We start from the raw sequence: 23162 nt of genomic DNA on the forward strand, positions 1-23162 counted from the left end.
TTTGTGTGTGTGTGTGTGTGTGTGTGTGTGTGTGCTGAGGTCATTGTTTATATTGCCTTCCCAAGCTCGATTTTCTTCTGGATGGCACGTGCTGAGTGATAAATCAGGGAGTCGATGAATCCTGCAACTAGAAGGAAACACAAGATCAAACCAAATGGGCCTCAAATACAAATACAGAAAGAAAAAACAAATCCTTCTGTCAGCAGCAATTCCAGCTCCCCCAGACAGAAAGCAGCTGCTGCTGCTGCTCAGAGGACCCAGGTCCCCATCTCATTAGGAGAGACAAGATCCAGCCTGCAGGGGCAGAGGCGACCATGGTTCTCCTGAAAATGACCTCTCAAAGAATAAAAGGTGAGACAAAGCTGAGTCACATTTGCTGACAGAAGGACTAGATGATCTCTAGAGGTCCCTTCCAACACCTACAGTTCTGTGACTCTGAGATTCTGCGATAGTCTGCAGAGGAAGCTGATTCTGAGAACTGTGTTATTCTACTGCCCTGACCCAGCTTGGCAAGGGAGTGCTTCCCTTTTGCTCTTTTCACTGTAACCTACTCTACCTGAGGAAACACATGCTGCCCTTTATGGATACCCTTCATAGGAGACAGCAGTGTTTACTCCAAATCTCTCCCAGCAGGACACTGAAGGAACCTATTAATGTAAGTGGTTACTGAGCCCTACGTAAGCACAGACATTTTAATACTATTATTATTTCTATTACTGTAGAAGATGGAATCTTGCTATCTGGTATGCTAACACCCTGTAACTTGTAACACCAAAATACTTGTGAAACCAACTCGATGCTGTTACAAAAATGCTGTCAGACAGCTGATTTGATCTGTCCTCTAGCATGTACAGTCTGACCATGGAGTATGGCAGCAGACACCACGAGCTGGCTTGTCAGTCCCAGTCCCTGATAGAGGACACTTGCATTTGTCATAATCATTTTTAAAAGCCTTTGCCTGAGTTACCCATAAAAATGGACACGTTGCAGACAAATCCTAATAGACAGAAGCCTCAGTATCAGGTTACCCACGTGCTGTGATATCTCAGGTGAGGTAGCAGATGTAGGTACAATGGAAAACAGGGATATAATATACAATGGCTGGACTCCTACAGAGCTTCTCGGCTCCAGCAAGATCTGTGGCTCCGACCTCCACGTGAATGCCTCTGAGCATGTTTCAGGGCACACCGGGTTAGCAGCTGGAGAACAAGGCTGGGCACTGTCATGCACATGGAGCCGAGTAAATGCTATTCCTGAAGCAAACACTGATGGTGAAATCCAGAGACACAAATGGCTCTGCATGATCTCCTCCCCTTAGGGGACCCAGGAGCTGTGAGGGCTGCTTTTAGGCCCTGAAGAACATTCACTGGAGTTCTTGTGTCTGGGAACACAGTCTGTGACCCCTGAGATGGCTCTGCCCATGGGGACTTCAGAGATTTTATGGGCTTCAGTTCAGCACAAAATAAACTGTATGATTCCAGATCCAAGCTGGCCAGAAAAACAATACAAAAACATCTGAATGGTATATGAAAGACTGCATTGTTTGAAAACAAAATGCCTCCCAGAGCACCAAAATGAAATACTCCCACAGCTCTGCAGAACATCAGTATCACTTCCTGAAGGCTGAAGTCACCTTTCCCCAGCAAACAAGGATTTATAACCAACTATGCAGACATCAGAAAGAGCAAGACAGCAAATAATCAGAGAGAAAAAGGATTAATGGTTCAGTACCTGTGAATATGCCACCAACAATGGCACAAACTCCTGTGAGAAAGTGTGTGAAGGGTCTGGAACGAGGCAAACAATTTGAGAAACCATCATCAGCTCAGATATCAGTATGACAGACAAGTAGCAATCAATACAAACAAATTAATAATTAACATAACATTAACTGTAAGTATGCATTATATAAATATTAGTAACTGACAACAGATTTTACAATTAAACAACCCCCAATGACTGCAGGATGGAGTTCATCACAGACTTGTTACTGAGAAGCACCACTGCATTCAGTGCACTTTAACGAGCTCAGCGGCAGGCCCAGGAGGCACGTACTGAACTTACAAACCCTAAAAAACAGGCTTTTCATCCCTAAGTTTTCAGCCGCTTCTGCTCAGACAGAATGCACATTAGGCTGCTGTATGAGAAAAAAATCCCTAAGCACATAATAATACATTACAAGGCACAGAATAAAGCTGTGCCTCATTATGATCCCAAAGGATCTGACAGCTACAGTCCCTTCTATCTCCAAGCCTATAATTAAATGAGAACCTGGAAGGACAGGTTCCACGCTGACTACAGCACGCTGAAAATGCAGTAAGCACAAAAGCTGGATCAGAGTGGGTGCCACCACAGATGTTGGTGAGATGTTCCCAGATAGTGAAATGGTAAATTGCATTTGTATCTATATTGGCTTTGCTCTATAAAATTAGTCTTCCCATTAAAAAAAGACTTCGAGGAAATCAGACTGAACTGAGTACTGTCATAGCAGACTTCTGCACTTCTCTATCCTGATACCATATCAAATAATTCCAGGCAGTATGGGGGAATCCCAGATCCCATCATTTTCAGAGAGAAAGGAACTGCATCTGGGAGTGCCCCATTCTCTCTGCTGACAGCAGAGGAGTTTGGATGACTCTCAGGCATCTGCAGTTGTGTTTTAAGCTACGCAAAATGACAAAAATCAATGCAAGGTGAATGAAATACACTGAAATGACTTTTACCTGTGTTTCTCTGTCAGCTTCACCATCATGGGTGATAGTTCATACAGCACAAACACACCAGGCAGACCCTGGTCTCCTATCAGCCCGTTGGCTATTTTCTCATGTCGTGTAACTGAAAACTGGTTAGTTCTTACCACCTGGAGGAAGCATAAGCAGCAAGCATCATTTTGTTAACAAGGAATACAGAAAGCTACTAAAAATATGAGCTCAGTGGACCACATCAGTGTTGCCATGCCCCCCTCTTGTAGGGTCATGACAGTTGCCACAGTTGTAAGAGTCATAACCAGCACCATCAGAATTAGATCGAATTTTACTACCCAATATCAGTTAAAGCCACGTTTAAATGACTGAGTTAAAAGAATGAGCTATGCATCAGTCCTTAGGCTGGACTGCTTTGGCCTGTGCTGGGAAGTAATTGGCATAAGATGTCTTCCTCTGCCAACTCACTGGCCACCTAAGCAAACTTCAGGAAACAGCACTGATGTGCAGTCTGGGACAAGTTAGACCCCTGCAGCACTGGCCTGTTTGAACTCCTAAGCCTACTGGCCTAACTTTCTAGCTCATGCTGTTCCTTTCAGCTTCAAGTCCATGAGCACCAGAACTACCACCTTCTGGGGTCCTCTAAGAGCTCCCATGTGACACAACAAAAAATTCTCACTCCATTAGAAGACAACATTGAATCCTGAGAGGTCTGCCATTAGCAATTGAGCTTCTGCAGAAATAGCTAGAAATGAATATTCAGACACCGCTCTGTGAGGTGTAAATGGAATGTGGGAAGAATATTACACAATCTGTGGCTTGAGAAGGCTGTATACATTCAAGAGAGAGAAAAAATGAAAGAATGAATACATAAACATAATAAAGCTTCAGAGCTGCAGAAGAACAAAGACGGCCCATCTTTGTACTAATCAAAAATGACTCTAAGGTGTTCTCCTGTGCTCTGTGATTCTTCTACAGGTTGTTCATACTGGTCCTGTTACAGCAAATAAACTGGGTTTCTATGAAACGAAATTGTGCTGTATTATCTCTAATAAGCTGACACAAACAAAATTCTAGATGAAAAAGAGGCTATCCAGTTTCTTTATAAAATTCTACATTTTGGGGTTGCAAGTACTGAATACATAGAACAGACTGTGGTGTATGCTTGGCCATAGGTTTGAGCCATAGGTACTTAAGTATAAACATCATGGTCTGCATGGATTCCTTTCCTGGAGAATAAAAAGCAATTACTTTGACAGAACTCATCCTTTGACAAGTGAATGACAGCTCAATTCATGAGATTTCATCATCAAAGAATCATAAGCCATGGTATACTGGGAGACAGCTATAAGCTGAGGGCTCAAAACGTACTGTCCTTTGTACCTGAAAAATTTCATTCACAGAAACTGCACAGCTGACCTGGATCCAAGCAGAATGAGTTTCAAACATGATCTGAGGGTTCTCCCAATACTACCACATGGCAACTTATTTCCATCCATCTCCCAGGAAGAAAAAAAAAAAAAAAAAAAAAAGAAGATAGGCCCAAGAAAGGCATGGTATCTAAGAAAGAATGGTACATTAAGGGTTTATCACAGAACAGATTCAACCTGTAGAGCAGATGAGGAAACACAACCTATATCTGCGTTTCCAACAGATCCTATTGCACTGCTCTGCCTACACTGCTTAGGATAGCTTCGATTGAATATCTGCAGTGCATCTCCTGTGACTATGTGGCTCCTATGCAGCCCCTGACATAACTAATAATTTGCCAGTGAATTCAATTTCAAAAGCCTCACTCAACATGAAGGTTGACATGCAGTATTCTGGCTTCCTGAGAAGGTCAGAGGAGCCTCCCATTGCTGTAAGGTTTGTAGTGTTGTAAGACTGTGTAGGATGAGGGAGTCAAACTCTGGCACAGTTTAATCCATGTGCAGATCAGTCCTTGTACTGAACAAGCCCCAGAACCACACATGGGTTTCACCTAAGAGAAAACTGGCTCCAAGGTCAAGCAAAGCTGGGCACATACCATAGACAGGAGACAGAGAACCAAAACCTGGGATTCGGGTGGGGAGCTAAGTCATTTTGTATGTGAATGTGCACAGAAGAACAGGGGCACGTGGCATCTCTGCCTCTACCTCACAGTGTAAATAAGCACACTGGGTATCAGCATTTCACAGATCACAGTTATTAATTAACCAGCAGTGAAGTCTACACCATGGCAGAACTGCTCCCTCTCTTGGTGTTCCCTTTGCAAGTGTGATTTCCATCATTCTGCTGCCCTAAGACTATGGAGTGGCCTAGATCTTGATAACTGATATTTTTTTCATCTGTTTGATCTTTTTAAGAAGAGACCTTTCATAGCAACCAAGATCCCCTGCAGAAAATAATGGCAACCCAAACAAATCTTCCAAATGGATGAAAGAAATCAGAGTTCTTTCTGCTGTCTCAGCTGGGTTAAAAACAGCACACATTTGTCTCTGTTCTCAGCATCTTCATCTCACTTAGAGAATCTTGCTCATTCTAAAAGAACATATTCTGAAAATGGGGCTGGAAATCTAGTCACCCTCTTCTGAAAGGTAAAGGAGGAACCTTTAAACCAGAGACAGGCTCATATTAGGTTATTCTCCAAATAATATTTGCTCCTTGGTGTTTGGACTTATGGGCAGGCATACAAGGATGCATGAGGCAATGTGATGCAAATGGTGTGGTTTCTTTGAATTAGGTGGGTGGAGGTGGAGATCTGGTGGAGACACTGCAGTAACACTACAGATAAGATTACACCACAAAAATTTGTTTCTGCTGAGGTCGCTATTGGAAGGAAGTTTGATCAATTTGTCTTGCTTCCACCAGAGGCCAATCATAGCTACAGTCAGAACAAGGACTAAATTCAAAGGCTTTTGCTTGTTCCAGATCATGATTAGTGCATTAGCTGCTATGACTAAAGTAGAAAAAACCCTAAGAGGCAAGTTTCAGATCTGTGAAATGCTGATTAACCCTACCAAATTACTCTTGTAGAGATCTCACGGAGATGAGAGAGTTGACTCTTAAAACATATATGTTTGGAATAAGCAAACAAAAATACACAAAAAATAAAACAGGAGAAGAGAAATACAATGTCACACAGAACACTGCTGGATCCCATCCCATGTTGCAGTGTGCAAAACGGGGGTGACTATCAGCTGAGGCTGCTTCACCTCTTATGGTGCAGGCAGTGTGAAATATACACATATATATACAATAACATGACCTCATTTCCTGTGTGAGCACAGTGAAACAAGAAAAGCCATGACAACAGTGGACTGCTGATTTTATAACAAGCCAAAGCAATAGGGAGAAAAAAGGTACTTACTTCACCATCTACTTTCATATAAACCGTAGGGACCACTTTGACAAAATACTGAAACATCATGGAAGCTGGGAGCAAAAACAGACACACAATTAATAACTGTGATCAATTGAGAAGAGCTAGAGAGTTTCCCTGATGGGTCAGTCAATCGTTTTTGCTCATATCCTTAATAACTGTTCTCTTAAGAAAAATTGAATGTAGAAGTCACTTTGAAAACCAATTTTCTCTGAAATTCCTCAGAGAAGAATATTACTCATGCATTTCTACAGAAGTAATTCTGAGGTATAATATCATATCAATAAACATATATTTTTACTGCAATCTCCTTTGCCTACATCTTCAGTGCCAGTAATTGCTCAGAAATCCACCTGCTGTTCAGCTGATGCCCTGCATGGAAAGCTTTAGCATACAGAGAATTTTAGCAACTGGCTGTGGGCTCCCTCTCAGAGCCTGTTACTTCACAGAAAAATAACAGCCCTGTGACACCTTTTCATTTTTCCCTACTTCAGTTTAAGCAATTTGGACACAACAATTAAAATACATCATGAAAAAATGAAAAGAACAGATGTAGGTACGATAACAGTCCTTGAACCAAACCACCAATGTCTCTAAGCTTTAGTGCATGACAACACCCTAAATACCCATAAAGACACTGCAGGAAGTCTAAATAACGTAAATGATCTCTGCAAAGGCATATAAGGCAGGTTTGTGTGAATGAACCAAAATCACAGTTTGAGCAGCAGCAGCATGAGGAGAGAACCACCCCTTCCTTCCTAAGCCAGCAAGCAAGAGCTACCTAGCAAAGATGAGCAATATTTCAACTCAGTGGCTGCTACCATTTGGTAGAACAGGGTCACACAGACTCCCCAGTGCTCTTTTATCCATTTTTTCTGTACCCTACAGCTTCTGGCTATCTCTTATTGCACACATTAGCCAGGCAGAATTCTCCCCATGTGATGTAGGCATTTAATAATAACGTACTGTACCTCCTATTCTATTAACCCTGAAAAGAAAGATCTTTCAGAAAGATCACAGAATCAGAGCAAAACACATGAGATGATTTGTTCCAGATGAATGGAAGTGTACGTCTGAGAAAGAGCACAGAGTGGAGAGGTCTGAGTCTTATGCAATGCTGCCAGGGCTCTTGTTTAAGAATGAGAAACTCACTCTTTTTCTCTTCCAACTGTCTTTAATACTGACTCTTAAAAAGATTTCTCTCAGTTGGCTCTTACCTTGCTGTGCAGTGACATCTGTCCCATCCAGAGGGTTCACAATGCCTGGATAATCCCTTCCAAATGAGAGATGTTTGATATAGTGCGTCATATTGATCTGAAACAGAAATGCTGACATCTCAAACAATGCACAGCATCCTAGGGGCAAAGCAAGGGGCCTCATGTTCACATTTGGAACATTTTTTCTGAGTGTTACTCTGGCAGGCCCTCTGTTTCTTAACAGTAAACTCCAAAGCATCTGCTCTTCCTTTAAAAAAAGACAAAAACAAAACAACAAAACTCATGGAAGATCCCAAGATGTGGAATTTCTCCTTTTTCTACCCAAATCCCCAAATCCTTGTGTCACTCCCTTGCATCCACACAGCAAGCTCTCCCACCCACTCCCTTCTCTGGCATAGAAGAAAAAAAATCTGTCAGCTGCCATTGGTATGGCCACCATCTGCTTTCCTCAGAGGACAAGTAAATTCCAACAGGTTCAGCAGAATTAAAAACTAAGGCAGACTTAGGAAGAGCAACAGGTTTGCCAGGCAACACAAAGATGTCCCAGAACACACTGTACAGCCTGCCTGAAAGTAGGTCCCATACTGTGCCTAGGTGCAAACAGCCTGAAGCCACTTGAGACCAGCACACTAAGGTCCCAGCATGGCAACTGTAGGGAAATACACAAGGAAAACACTGAAGAAATTGGGAAGTTATCTTGGAAACACTTACGTTATCAAGTCCGAAGCTCTGGAGGTCATGAACTGTAAAAGAAAAACAGTTTAACAGTTCAGACTACAGTATCAGAGCGTACCTGTTTACCGTATTTTTGCTATTACTGATTAAAATGGCAAAAAAAAATAACCTGGGTTTCTCTCTCGCTTGCAGTTGGACATGTAACAAATAAAACTGCTTCAAGTCCTATCATAGATGACCTACTCACTGCTGGAGTGGAAGAAAGTAACTGAAGATCTACTCAGCTATTACCTGAACATATTCTTCACATATGGCAAAAACGAATTCCTGAGGTCAAGCAAGGAAAATGTCACTGTTACCTCAACCTTAACTTGATCTTCATGGCTACTTCTCTCTGGCTTTCTGTAATGCCAGAAAGAAGCAACAGTGTCAGGACGGAAACACAACTAGATTTCAGGGGTGCTCCTACCAGGTTTATCCAAAGTTGCTCCATCTTCTGAGCTAATATAGTCAGATCACCAACTGCTGCGTTATTAATGAAGGAATAATAATCATAATGAAAGAATGCTGCCCTCAGACAGTTTCTGACAATGGCATGTAGCATAAGAAAAGCTGCAAAGCTAAAGAACTGACTGAAACTACCTCAAAACAAAGTTTTACTTAATGAGAACACTGTGAACTCATTATTTTCCTAACAACATCTTTCAATTAAACAATATAAGTTTTGCTTGTATTTCCATAAAACCCTTACTAAAACAAAGATACATATGTGCAAAGCAGAGACCATACAGTCAGAAACAGAAATGCTGTGCCTGAACTATAGTCTTCTTCCACCCACAGCACCAGTCTAGGGAGAACTCTGCATTTCACAGCCAAAGTTCTCAGTGCTTAGAAACCAAGGCTGCAGCCATTGGAATTAAGGCAATGGTTTTGCATTACAGAGAGCTCAGAGCAGCACGAGTCTCAGAATTCTGGTGGTAGGTGGATAGTTGGACAAGATGATCTTGGAGGTCTTTTCCAACCTCGGTGATTCTATATTCCATGAGGTCTTCCTGACAAACGTGCAGACCTATCCCTGCCATTAGCATCACTTCTGTGTCTGTGCTAGCAGCTGGATCAAAGAACTCCTTTGGCTTAAAACCCAAAACCAAGCAAAAAAACATCCAAGCAAATGTTTGGAAATACATATGAAATAGTGGGTAGAGAAAGGAAGGAACAGGGAAGTGTCCTCAGTATTACATCCTTTCTGATTCCCAGCAATACGCTGTTTAATGCTGTAGTATTGTGCAACTAAGCTGAGCTAAGTGCTCTAGCTGTCAGTGAGCGTTAGGCGTCGCTGCCATCTGCACTGCCAGCAGCAGCTCTTCTTCAGTCAGTGACTGAGCTCTGCACAGATCCTGCCCGTGCTGAACCTGCAGTTCAACTCAAGCCAATGCCAAAGGTCCTCACCTCTCACCTTCCTCTTTATGGCTCGTCCCCCTCCCGCTCTCCCTGTGGTCAAGAACCACATCAGAGAGCACAACAGACCAAAACAAGCACCACTGGGCTGAGCACACTCTTTCAGCCAGATCAGCTTCAGCACACAGCTCACCACAGGGCTGCACACAGGCTGCCAGCACAGGGAGGGACAGGGGTGCTCCTGCCCTCAGCTCTGCAGCTACAGTTCCACGTTCATCGGCTCTGACAGCCACATTCGATAGCACTTAAGGTGGGAGCTGAGTACCAGTGAGGATGACAAACTTCCAGCTATAGTGGAACACCAGAGGCAAGTGAAGCTCACTAACCTGTTACACCAGGCTTACGTCGTGCACGATCCATGTTGACAGTTAGGACTTTTCCAAATCAAACTTCCCCGTAGCACTCTGTTGTAATGCTTTACACAGATCAAACACTGGCTAGGTGCTTTTATAAATCATTTATGGCATAGGTTTTATAACTGTGAAAAAGTACAGTTCATCAGCTTGGCTTCCAAACCAGTCTGCCACCAGGCAATACATTTATTCATCTTTGATCACCAAGCACTGTGCTAAATGGACACAGTTTAGGCTGGAGATAAATATTCAGCTAATCAGAGTTTGCTTAACAAAAGCTATTTAGTGTGCTTAGAGAAGAAACAGAACAAGGAAACAGAAGAGAAATTCTTAAGAGAGTGTTAGCTAGGGCTAGAGATTTATTTCTACTGAAATACAAGCACGTTTTTTCCCTTCTGTAATTGTGGCTAAGTGCTTAGCTATATAAAATAAGAAGCCTGTAAGAGATCTTAGGTTTTTCAAGTAGTCTGTGCGTTTTTATAAAACCTGCTTTTCTTCACTGCTTTGGTAACACGCTTCTAAGACTGCTGCCTGCCTGAAGAGTTCTCCCCATCTCACGTTTCTGACCTGCACAAGCACAGAGCTCTGCCCTTTGCCAGGTTAGTAACGCTCACTGCCACTGAGGGCTCTGCCAATAAATGTATTCAAATTGCAAAAAGCTCAAGACACAGCTACCTAGAGCAGTGCTCCAAAATGAGGGAGAGCAATTTTCATGCTGGGGATGAATTTTCTGGGAGAAAAAGCCCATACATGAGCAGAATGGGACTGTGGTGTGAAGGGACACTGACAGGGAGCTGGCAGGGAGCAGCACAGAATGCGTTGCACGTGGCAGAGGGAGGGAGCAGAGCACAGGTCCTGAGCCCTCCACCAGATGTTACTACTGAATGGAAACATCCATCTCAACCTGCAATCGCCAGGACTCTCTCACCCTCAGAAAAGTCCAGTGGCTTTCAAATCTTCTACTGAGCATTCTGAGATTAGAAGGCTTGGTGAATGAATTCCCAAGAGCAATTCTCCAGCCTGTTGTACAAGTGAGATTAAACAAGAGAATTATCCCATATGACTTCAAAAGGCAGAATTCCTTCCGACTCGTCACCGCGTGCCCCTTGATTATATCACCTGCACAGAACAACTACCAATATCTTATCTCTAACACTGACATATTAAAATAATGTCAGACAAAGACTCTCAAACTTTCCCATCTGGTGACCTCAATTACCAGAGATGAATGGCCCGGGATGGGTCTCCTTTTAGCTTTCAGGAAATCTTCTCAAATCCCAGCCTAGATCTACAGCTCCTCCCAAAGGAGATTTATGGTCACAGCAAATAACAGAAATCAGGTTAGTACTGTAGTATGTAGATATAGTAACACTTACTCTCAACAGCGTGCACTGCAGAGATGAGCAGAGTGGGAGAGAAAAGAGAAATATTCAGATCTTTACAATGAAAAGCAGAGATTCAGACACAACAGCATTTAAAACCTGTACCAAAGAGTAGAAGCAGAACAGCTTTGCTGGTGCACTTGCTAGGCTACGTAAAAAGACTCCACAGCTATCCAAAGGCCTCATATAGGGACTAGCAATCATTTTAAAAGTAACAGAGAAACAAAAATGCAGGAAATAGTCACCAAAAAGAAAAAATCAGCAGCACGTCCAAATTTCTTAAAACATGCTCTAAAGTAGCATGCCAGACAGCACTGCTGCTTGTATTTAGATTTCTCAGTCTTTCAAGTCCTCAGGGTAAAGGAAAGGCTTTTGGACCACAACCAAAGCCATCCAGGTGTAGTCAAGGTTTACATTCACAACATTTTTGTCCATTCAGTTGCAAGATCCCAAAAGGTGAATACCAGGAAAGACAGGGGAAACGCGTGCTTGGACTGCACATCTCAAAGCTTACTAATTTTGGTTAAGTAACCTTTTTTGTTGTTGCTGCTGTTTCAAGAGACCATTCACATGTATACTCACATTTAGTACGATTAACCAATAACTCAGATTCATACCAGCACGGAGACAGGTCTCTGAATCCTTCACATAACTCCTACCCCTCTCTGCCAAACGTTACACTGCTGGTAGTGCTCCTACCACAGCACAGATTTTGCTATGGAGGGGCATGGAAGGTATGGAGAGCCTCAAGAACGCTGCTCGACAAACCTCAGGCCCTCCCAACAAGTGTACACTGGACAACAGTGGCAAATGGAAATGCCATTTGTACTTTTGTAGTCTTTTGTAGTCTCCAAACCAGAGTCAGTGTCATTTGGAAACACTCGGTCCATCTACAGATGGGCGAGACTTGAGTCTCTCAGCACCAAGGCAACCAAACACTAACCGGAGTTTACCAATGCAAAAAGAGAAGTCCTTAGCGATTCCGAGGATGAAATAATAATCTCAGCCTCCGATATTCAGTCTGGGGATGAAAACTATTAATTCTCCAGCAGCCATTACTTTGGAAGAGAAGTTAGGAATAGCGTACTGGTGATCAACCAGAGGATTTCTATCCTCATGCTGAAATTCACTGACGATGGTTTCAGTTCCCACTTCGTTTTCCAAAATTCTTGGTGTTCAGCTGAGGTCCTGGTATCCTTTACACCAAGGAAAACAAGTGGTAATCACAAAAGTGCCTTCAAAGAGAACTTCTTTCCTTCAGTTGACCACATAGGGTGTAATGAAAGCACAAAATCTGGATCACATTCATAACTGCTTTCATTCACAGAAATTATCACAGTCATAGGACACGTGTCATGGAGACAATACTCTGAATGTAGTCATCAACATCAGTGTTTTTTTAGACATCTGAGGAAATCAAATGATATATTTCAAGAAAATCTCTCTGGCCGTCAATATAGCATGATGGGTGATGCTTTCCCTAGATAACAGTGACGATCACATCCCTGCAACAGAACGGTTCACAGACAATCTGAAGGATGAATGAGAAGCCCCAGCTTCCTCCTGATTAGAAGGAATAGAGCAAGAAGGAAGGAAATGGTACCAGGATCACCACCAAGGAAGATCCCCCATGCTGGAAGCTCACTGCAAAGCTCCATATCTGAAGCAGGAGATAGCTGTTCAGGACGTTAAGACTAGGTCATTTAAATATTTAACTATTCTTTTTTCTTTTGTTTCCAACAAGATAGAAAACATTCTTTGAGGAAAGGTGTGAGCTGCTGCAAAGAAAGCAGCTTTGAAATGCAGGATCATGAACAGGTACAGCTGATGCTGGAGGCTGTCCTTACAAAGGCACAAGTGAAAAGAGAACTTTTCCCAAATATTAAGTATCCTACATAAACTGGACACAAAAATTCCAGTTTAAGATTCAAAGCCTACGAAGGAGACAACAGTGAAACAAACCTTATCTCAGCCAGTGCCAATGAACAAGTGGGAAAAGAAGACTGCAGATATCACTGTTTTCCTTGACAAAAGTGAGTCAGGACTACCAAGTTTTGGTGCAAAAAAGTCTGCTTGGAAGCACTTTAATCCTCCTCACAACTTCTTTCAGTCCTGCTCCTAACAACCTGGGGTGTCTCAGAACAACTGGACCACAGTTGCTGAGGAATAAGACAAAACCATTAGGACGATGTTCAGGAGTGGAGGGGTTTTCTCTGACACTGATGTTGGAGCACCACAGTGCAGCTTCCAAGCAGACAGTTTTCAAAGCCTCCAGTAATTGTGTCACTCCTTGCTTCAAAAGCAAACTCCTGAAGTTTCAGCTCAGCTTCTTGGGGAACACAGCATTGGAAAGAAAGACAGACAAAGCACCTGCCCAAGAAGCATAAGCAGTACGTTTACAGACTAGCTAAAAGGTAATTATCCACTACAGATGACACAAAGGCACTAGGAAATTCTTCTAGAAACAGTCTCTATGAGCTGAGATGAAGAATGAACAGGAACATATGCTAAAGCATATAACAGTGATGAAAGCTAAGACATGAACAAAATCTATGCAGCACAAATAGCCCAGCAACAAAACGCACAGCCTCCAACAGTCAGCTGAAAGGAACAGAACATCTCCTTACTCATGAACCAAGAGGGGAAGAACAGCAGAAGCCTACCTTCTACAGATGCAACAGCAGTCAAACATTCTCCATTTCAGAATCTTACAATTAGGTATACCAAAAACGTGAGTATGGATGGACAAAGCCTGCACTAACCCGGCAAAGCCTGACATTTCTTAGCAGCTGAGTAAGGACAGAAACACACTATCCTTCAGTTTTCAAATTACATCATACCTCACGGCCTGGGATTATGAGAAACCAAGCAGAAAGCAAAGTTGTATTTGACTGTGCAGAATACATTTAGGTTGGATACATATAAACAAATATGGAATCAGCATCAAAAGAAAAGGAAAAGGAGATTACATACAAGCACAGAAAAGCATCCATGCAAACAACAGTAAGTGAAGTGAAATAATCTCACCTGGATTTAACATTCACGTGGGCAGAAACAAAGCAAAACAAACAAACAAGACAAAGTAACAGAGTGAACAACTCTTCTTCAGAGTGAACAAACTTTTTTAAACACAGTTTTTGTTTTTCAGCATTTTCAGTGCTTCCAGTTCCTTCAGGTACGTGAACAGCACATGGAGACAGAGAGAACTCTTCAAACATCAAACACTGCTCAAAGATTACCAGGAAACCACTGGAGGTCCTCTGACACAAATATGACCAGAATGCAAAGATACCCAAGACAATTCTGGGCTCTCGTTTATACGACTGAGAACCATTTTTTTCTGAGAGCGTGAGACGCCAGTGTCTTGATTTTCTATTAGAAATCCTTAGCACAAACACAAGTGAAATAGTGTTTCAACATATCTCAGCAGGTGTTTCCTTATAATTTTTATATACTCCTTATAACATTTGTGTCTCTTAAGAGCATGAGATCCCCCAGCTGCTTCTGTCAAAACTGTGATTCCCATTACTCGATACAAACTTGCCTCAAAACATGAACACCCATCACACTGACTGCAAGTAACTCAAAATAGCCCAAAGCGGATCTAACTAAAGAAACCTGATAGACAGTTAACACTTTAAGAAGGTCTGCTTACGAGGCTTATCCACTCATAAAATATTAAAAAAAAAAAGAGATAATTTAATTTAATTTCAACAGTGACTCCTTAGGATTCTCCTGATTAGGAAAGTAACCAAATTTAGGCTGCCATATTTAGGCAGTATTTGCAAACTTTAATGGAAGTTCAATCATTTTTCCCAGTCAAAACAGGACCTTTGATCTTCTCTATATGTAAGGAATTCTGACCAGCCAAAACCAAAGAATTGAAATTAGGTATCTGACAAATGGGATGAACTCTGGGCAAGGTTGCTCACTGTTGTTTTATAAACCTAGATTCCTCACACATGCGAGTGATGACTTTGAACTTCACCTAAGGCTCTAAAAAGTATTCCTCCTGACAAATGATTTCTAGGGACTAAATACAGGTAATATGAGCTCTCTACAACTCCCTGTGAAGAGGTTGTGGAGAGGCAGGGGATGGCCTCTTCTTCCATGCAACCAGCAATGGGGTGAGAGGGAATGGCTTCAAGTTGCTCTGGGGGAAGATTCAGATTGGATGTTAGGAAGAATTTCTTCTCCGAGAGTGGTCAGGTGCTGGAATGAGCTGCCCAGGGAGGTGGAGAAGTCACCAACCCTGGAGGAATTCGAGAAATGTTTAGATGTGGGTTAGTAGGAAATACTGGTGTAGGTGGACAGCTGGACTGGATTATCTTGTAAGTCTCTTCCAACCTTGGTCTTTTTATGAGTCTACAAGAACAAAAATACAAGCAAGGACAGAAAAGTGTGTATGGAAAAGGAAGTCCAAATATCTGTGAAAAAAGAAGCTTCTTTTGGGCCACATTTAACCCAGGGCAAAAAAAAAAGAACAAAGATTGAGCTAAACACAATTCAAGCTAACATAACTAAACAGAACTCAAGCCATACCTCATCCTGTACCAGTTCTTTTTTGTATATGTGTGTGTTTGTCCTATATACCCCCTTGTTATTTAGTCTACTTCCAAAGAAAGCAATTTCAATTCACCTCTAACCAGGAGAGAAGGTACAGTTTTGACAGCATTAACAGAAAGCACACGATGCAAAATCAGAAACTGAGATCAGAATTACCTCTATGGTCAAATTAACAACGTACTTCTGAATAGGACCTTCATTTTGCTGAGAAGATGCCCATACAGACTTCCCATCCAGGGATATATCAAACGAGAGTAATTCTCAAGAAAGGGGGAGAGGGTCAGCGTAACAAACTGACAAGCCAGTCTGCTAGCTTCAGCAACTGAGTAACACCATCAAACAAAAGCACAGTTACTACACCGGGAGGCACAGAGTGCTGCTTCCCACAGCATTGATTCTGTCTCCACCCTCCTACTTTCTATTGGGTTCAAAAGAGTATGGAATGGAAGAGAGCAGCAAAAATACTGTCAGCCATCTCAGTTTTCTATCTAATAGTGGAATTATTATTTTTCATGGATAACAGTTTTCATAATAACAGTTCAGAATATTCAGACTTCTCTTAGGCTCTGACCAACAACAGTTCTTTATCTGCAATTACAGGATAAGGAAAAAACCCAAAACACTAGTAAACTAAAAAAACCAACAACACATTATGAATGAACAGGCTCTGAGTATGCTGCACATTGAGAAAACTACCAGAGGCCTCTTTTACTATTTGATGTGAGAGAATTGCCAGAAGGCAGGTCTGCCTGCCACACATCTCTCCTGCTACTCCTTTTCCTTGCTCTTGAAAACAGGAACAACTTGGCCTCCAAAAGGTTTGCAGTAACTACAGAGCCCTTTCTTTCTCTTCCTGTGCTCAGCCACTGTGGCCCTCAGTTTTTCACTTCAGTCGTCCAAGACTTCCACTGCATACATGATGAGAGCAGTTCTGCCCCACCCCCACGTGGGTCCATACTGGCTGCAGGAACACTGCAGCTCTTACACTACTTTAATTGCACAAAGCAAGTTCTGCCAGAAGCGAAGTATTTAATTTTAACAAATGATGTTATGGAGAAAAGCAGATGAGCCTTTTGCTCAGAAGTGCTTCATCATTTAATCTGTAAAAAAAGCCTAGTTCATTTTTTTTTCAAAGACAGTTACTCAAACAAAGTGCATTCTCCCCCTGAGCACATTCTCAAAGTGCATTCTCCCCTCAGTGGAACTGGTCACACTATAATGAAGGGTAAGATGGGTAAAAATCAAGCTAAAACTCAAAGCTCTTCGTGGAGTCTTTACCAGAAACTTCAGGCTTTGAAAACCTTATGAAGGGAACTAAAAACATTCCATTAAGCCAGAAATATATTTTGACCAAATTCCAGTTAAAGATAAAAAGCATAAATCAACCCCCACTACTATTCCAGAACTTTTGTATTTAGATATACAGGACAAAACTCTTTACAACTTAAAATAAATAAAGTTCTGATTTGCTTTCAAATTATCCTGATATACTCTATAAATATCCCTCCCAGAGACACTGATATTCAGGTGCTGGGCTTAACACCGTAGCTGAGTTTGGTTTACAGCAGAGCAGAGCACTGAAGTTTTATGGAACTCATCTCTCCCATCTTTTTCCATACCCATGTTCTGTTTGCTCATGATGGTCCTAAAACTTTGTACCAAAACTTCAATATCCTCCCCACAGAAGCAGTGCTGCTATTCCTTTGAGCCACAATGCAAAGATACCTTAAGACAATGGTCAGATACACTTAGAAATGAAAGGTTACAACAAACAGAAAAAGAAAATACTTTACCATGTACATGAGACTGCTGGAAGCTTTTTCCTGGTGCAAAGTGAAAATTTCCAGCTACCTGCAGGAGATAGTTATTGTTCATTACAAGTTCTGAACATAAAGCAGCCATACAGGTGCTGGCTTTCTGCCTCTTGATTTTTAATCTGCATATACACCAAGCAAGCTGCCTTCCTAGGTGACACCACCAGCTGATGCTCTCTGAGAAGAGCTATTTCCCTTGTTCGTCACAGGCACAGTCATGTTGAAAGCTGTAATTGCTTAGTGATGTGGGTAATAACTGTTACATGCAGACTATTTTTAGTAGACATAAAAATGGGAAGAAGGAGGAATTAATTTTTTTTTTTGGACGGAACTGTCTGTTGCTCCAGAAGACATGAGAAGATAGCACAGAAAATGAGGGGAGGAAGTGACACAGGGAAAGTGAGGAGGATTACTAGCAAACAAACAAACAAAAAAACCCCCAACTAAATACAATAAACTACAGTGACCATACATACACAGCCATGAAAATAACCTGGTTCCAAAAATGAAAGTACTATCAGTTTGTTAAAACTACATCCAGGATTTGGTAAGGGACAGACACCATGTGCCAGCCCTCACTGCCACTTTAAGCAGCTGTAGCAGCTTCTCCTGGAAGCTCTCAGTGTCCCAAACAGCACACTACACTTTGGCATCTGTGCAAATTCCTGCTACATTAACTGCAAACCTAATTTATTAATATACTCCAGCAATATTAACTGATGAGGATAAGCAATAGCACCAGAAATTTCCCTGGTCACACCCACTCCGTGCCCCTAGCTATCTCCAGCATTCCCATACGAGTCCTCCCTGCTTATCATGTTTTGTGACAAATGGTCCCCTAACAGTCTGCTATCCAACCTGGTACCAAATCACAGTACCCACCTTTGTAAACAGAATGTTTACTCCCTACAAATTCAGTTTACACGAGGGATACATAAAGATGTATAAAAAAAAAATGCAAATACTTTGATATAAAGATCAGCCCAGGGCTGTGCTTAGGAATCTTCACGTCCAAGAGCTACAGGTTTGGATACCCTTAAATGAGAAGGTAGTTGAACAGCCATCTGGCATATCTTGCACATCAGTTAAAAAAGCTCCTCTCTGAGTGCTTTCAGCTTTGGCAACCAGCTGCAATATTCTTGCTTCCAATCTTTCTAAAGAAGGTAAGATTTCACTTTATTCAGCACTAGATCAGCACTGGTTACTATTGCGTCCAGCATCCACTGGTAGTGTCTGCTTTAAGACCAGAAGTGCAGGTTGGACTACACAACCCTGAAGAAGCCACCTCTCCTCCAGAAGCCTCAGCAGAAACTTTCTAACATGATGGTAGAAAAAAACAAACTTACCCCAGGCCTGTGTGCTTTCTACAGCCCACACAACGAAACGGGATTAGTCCCTTCCCACTGCTTTTCCTGACTCCCTTGTTGAAACCCTTTACAGCTGCAAGTACTCTGTCGAGCCCAGGGGTTATTGTATCACAGAACATGAACACTTAGGGCTAGAAAAGGAGAACACCAAGATCCTGCCTTCTCACAGTCATCCTCATGCTGCAGGTATACAACAAAGCTCATCTCTCACCTTGTTGACCTCCAGGAAACCATACACTTGGCAACCTTCATTCTTCTGTTCTTGCATTTTCTGGCTAAACCCTTCCCTCTTGCATTGCTCGATGGTATCTGGGTTCTTGAAGGCCCAACCACGCCGCCTGTAGGCTTCTCTGACATCATCACAAGTATTACAACACCTGCAAAAGCACACGTACCATCTTATCTTTCTCACAATAAAGACATGCTTTTGCTCAGGACTCAGGTGCTTGGTGGACACTTCTTCCCCAAAGTGATAAAGCAAACATTGTGAATTAAATCTTGAACATAGACCTAATGGTTCTGAAGGAACCAAGGTTTCTGATATATTTTTTTGAGTTTCTAAAGCAAGGGTACAAGTCTCTTCAAAATCATCCTCAAGACTGAGAAAAGATCTTTGGCCATCTGGAAAGTCACACCGCTCCTTGGAAACAGATTTCCTACAAAAATGCCATTAGGATCCCACAGTTCTGAGTAGTTTGGTGTTTCCCTGAGTGAACAAAGCATCTGCCTGTTTCTGCTCCTCCTTTCCCCTGTTTTTAAGCCATGATTGCCAAAGTCGGACAAAACATTACACTTTCTTCAATACTTTTCCACCTCTGAACAACATTTTGGTCACCAGAGGAAAGAAAACAAAGCAAACAAACAAGCAACAACCACTTATTTTCACTGGCTCCATGTTTTGCTGAATAGAAGAAAAACCCCTCAAGATGGAAAAAGCACCTCCAGGGGACAGTGCTGCTTGAGAGCTGGGACAAACAAGCTATCAGATGGACAATAAGACTGGAGAGCACTCCACAACCTACAGCACAAACAAGGATCCTCTGTTACAACAACCTGCAGGGAAGAGCAATGCGGAGCACGAATGACTGCTGTTACACCTGTTGTCTGTGTGAGTTGAATCCCATGTAAGGATGGAAAGCCTGCAGCAGGAGTGTGAAGGTAGGGCCACCACCAGTTTTATACCCAGGCACCCCAGATGATGGTGAGCAGTGCAGCGTTCGCCTTGAGCATGGATGTACACATACATACATAACTTCACAAGACACGGTGCAACATTCCTCACAATTCTCAGAACTCTGCATAGAACGTGGCAGACATTTTGAAAAGAAGCAGGAAAATAACTTAAAAGCATTCCCTCAAGCACTGAGAAGATACAGAAAGGTCTAAGATTACCGAATGTCTTCTGACTCTGCCCCGTAACAGCTCTCACAACGATCAGCATCCAAAGAATTTGGATCAAACACCTTTTCTTCTTCTTTCCCCAGCTCTAAAACAAAACAGGATTCCAAATGATGAGGCATGGCTAGAAACAATGTCTGGTCCTTGTTCTGCCCTGCCTCCAAATAGCACTGCATAATATTTGGGTATGCTGTACTACATTTAAGACCTATATTGCTATAGCCACAATTTAAACAAGTGATTGGTATCAATCAACTTGCAATCACAGAGTTTAATGAAGACAGTTTAACAGAGAAAACTGCATACTGAGTAGCTGTTTTCATCCCCACACTTCAAATTTTAATGCCAATCTCTGAATACAGAAAAGCTGATGTAAGTAGGAACACTGTCACCACATGCCCAGACAACCAGAGTAATCCTCACACACAGTCATTATTCAGCTCTTGGCTAAGCTTTGTCCTTCAACATCATATCTGATGTTGTACCTCAGTGATACAAATCAATAAATCCAGTTTATGCTGACATACAGAACTACACTAACTGACAGTAAGGTAACAAGGACCTCACATTTCAGAAAGAAGGAAAATTAAGGACAGCTGTTAGATTGTGGCACTTCCCCAGAACTATTTCTGGTTTGTTCTGAAGTGCAGTAACAAGCCATAGTTTGTAAATAATGCAGGTGAGAGCTTATGTGACCAAGTATTATTTAGTACTACTTTATCACATACGTATTAACACACATGAATTAAGCACAGTAAGGTGTAAGTTTAGGCTTAAAGGTTGAGTCACTGGGGGTGTCCCTGGAGAAATGCTCTCTCCTCTAACCAGACTGTCTCATTTGTTGGCCCACTGTCACTTCACAATGTAAGCAAACTCAAGTTCTGCGAGCACAGCTGCTCGACTCCTAGCAAAAAACCATCAGCAGCTTCACTCTGAAATCCATCCATGCCCCCCAGTCACAGTTACAGAGTGACTGGGAAAAGATTTACTTTTCAAAAGCAACGAGTGTTAATAGGAGTTTATCTGGCCTGTTAGCTTAATTCTTTAAGAGTTTATGCTGTTTAAGCACTCTTCAGCTGTCACTTGTTCCCATGAAAGTCAAAACAAATGCACAGTAACAGAGACTAGGAGAGCATCCATTCATACAAAGCAGCACATTACCATGTCTCTCAGCCTCTGGTGTCACACGATTGCCAGCTTTGTCCAAACGCTGTTTAAACAGATTGTGCTCTACATCCAGCTGCTGCTCTCCTGCTACGTCCATTGCATCGATGCTCAAATCTGAAACCAACAAGCCAGGAAAGCAGACCATAAAAGCACATTTATCACAACCTGTAGCAATTTGAGGAAGCATTCAACCAAAGAAAATCTTTTAGCAAAGAGAATAAGAATGTGCCCAAATTGGATGAAGACGTGGTTGGAACCGAATGACTTACAGAAAATGTAATACACTACGCCTGCATCCTAAGTGACTGTTCCAAGCACAGAGTTTAACGTAAAAGAACGACCGTTTTCAACGTTGTAGACATCTTAAAGGCAAATAACCAAACCCTTCCCCCTGGAAGTTCACCTGCACAGACAGCAGTGCAGGAGTTACGCTCAAAGCTGAGCACTGCCCTCCTACCTCAGCCCTCTCACCCTGCTCCAGCAGCAGCACGTTTCCTTACGTCCCCTTTTCCACAAGGACGATCTGGAGCTGTGGCCCTGAGCTGGTGTCCAAGCACCACCAGCTGCCATGCTGCAACGTCAGTGGGTGCTGTGCTGGGAACAGCAGAGGCTTCCAACACCTCCAGCCTTCCTGCTGTGCTACGAGTGGGCGTCAGGCACACAGCAATGCCACCTCGCGTGGCCAAAAGTCAGAGTCACCACATTTACAGCACAACACACCACCCCGAGAAATCACCGCAGCAGAAGAAGAGAGAGGGGAGAGGAGGGGAGGGCAGCGGCCGTTCCGATAACACACACAGCAGGGCAAGAGCCATAGCAAAGCCGCCCCACATCCAGCGAGCTCCGAAGAACTGTAACAGCGATACCGCCCAACCTGGAGCCCTGGGCGGGCCCGCAGCAGCTCCGGCACCGCGCGGAGCCGGGGCACGTCCCGCCCGCATCGCGGAGCGCGGCGTTACCGTGACTCACAGGCACAAGGCATGTGCGGGAAAACCACGTCGATGTTGATCTTCAGCTTGTCTCCCCTCGACTTGTCGACGTACAGCTCGGGGTGGACCTGGAGAAAAAACAACGAGCCCGACTGCAGCGGGAGGCGAACGCGGAGCCCTTTCCCCGCCCCCTCCGCCTCGGCAGCCGGCAGGCAGAGCTGCCCGCCGCCACTCACCTCCTTGGTGAGGTAGTACTGCAGCTCCGAGAAGAACAGCAGCACCATGATGAGCCCGCTGACCACCGTCACTGCCGGGACACGAGAAGCGCCGTCAGCCGTCAGCCCCCGCCCCGCGCCGCCCCGCGCCGCCCCGGCCCGCCGCTCACCCAGCGCTCCGCCGCACGTCTTCACCCGAAAGTCCTCCAGGGTTTTGGGGAACGCATCGAACCGCTTCAGCCGCCGCAGCGCCTCCATGGCGCGGCCCGGAACCACTGCGGCCTTCCGGGGCGCCGCCCCGCCCTCGCAGCGGAGCCGGGAAGCTCGCGGGCGGCGGAGTGCGCGCGGCTCAGGGAGCGGCGGGGCTCAGCCGCCCCTCTTAGTTTAAAGCCGTGCCCCCTTGTCCTGTCGCTGCCAGCCTGCGTTAAGAGTCAGTCTCGCTCCTGGTTGAGTACTGAAGGCCGCACTGAGGGCTCCACGGAGCCTTCTCCAGGCAGAGCAGCCCCGGCTCCCTCAGAGCAGCGCCAGCTCTCCCTTCTCATTTAGCGGGGATACCCT

At 43.4% G+C, this 23162-nt stretch overlaps 1 protein-coding gene across 1 annotated transcript; it reads right to left on the reverse strand.

The window, feature by feature from the left end:
* On the reverse strand, positions 1 to 22877 carry ERGIC3 (ERGIC and golgi 3). Its single transcript, XM_065754285.1, has 13 exons — positions 22775 to 22877; positions 22626 to 22696; positions 22430 to 22517; positions 21455 to 21574; positions 20288 to 20381; positions 19107 to 19272; positions 17508 to 17565; positions 7992 to 8023; positions 7281 to 7377; positions 6052 to 6116; positions 2724 to 2860; positions 1732 to 1787; positions 1 to 127 (listed from the first exon to the last, which is right to left on the reverse strand). The coding sequence occupies exons 1-13, from the start codon at positions 22860 to 22862 to the stop codon at positions 48 to 50; spliced, it is 1152 nt and encodes a 383-aa protein (XP_065610357.1). The 5' UTR covers positions 22863 to 22877; the 3' UTR covers positions 1 to 47.
* Positions 22878 to 23162: the final 285 nt, after the last annotated feature.

This window comes from Cyrtonyx montezumae, unplaced genomic scaffold (assembly GCF_038088225.1).
Source record: "Cyrtonyx montezumae isolate F1298 unplaced genomic scaffold, pur_monq_1.0 scaffold_9, whole genome shotgun sequence".
NCBI classification, from domain to species: domain Eukaryota; kingdom Metazoa; phylum Chordata; class Aves; order Galliformes; family Odontophoridae; genus Cyrtonyx; species Cyrtonyx montezumae.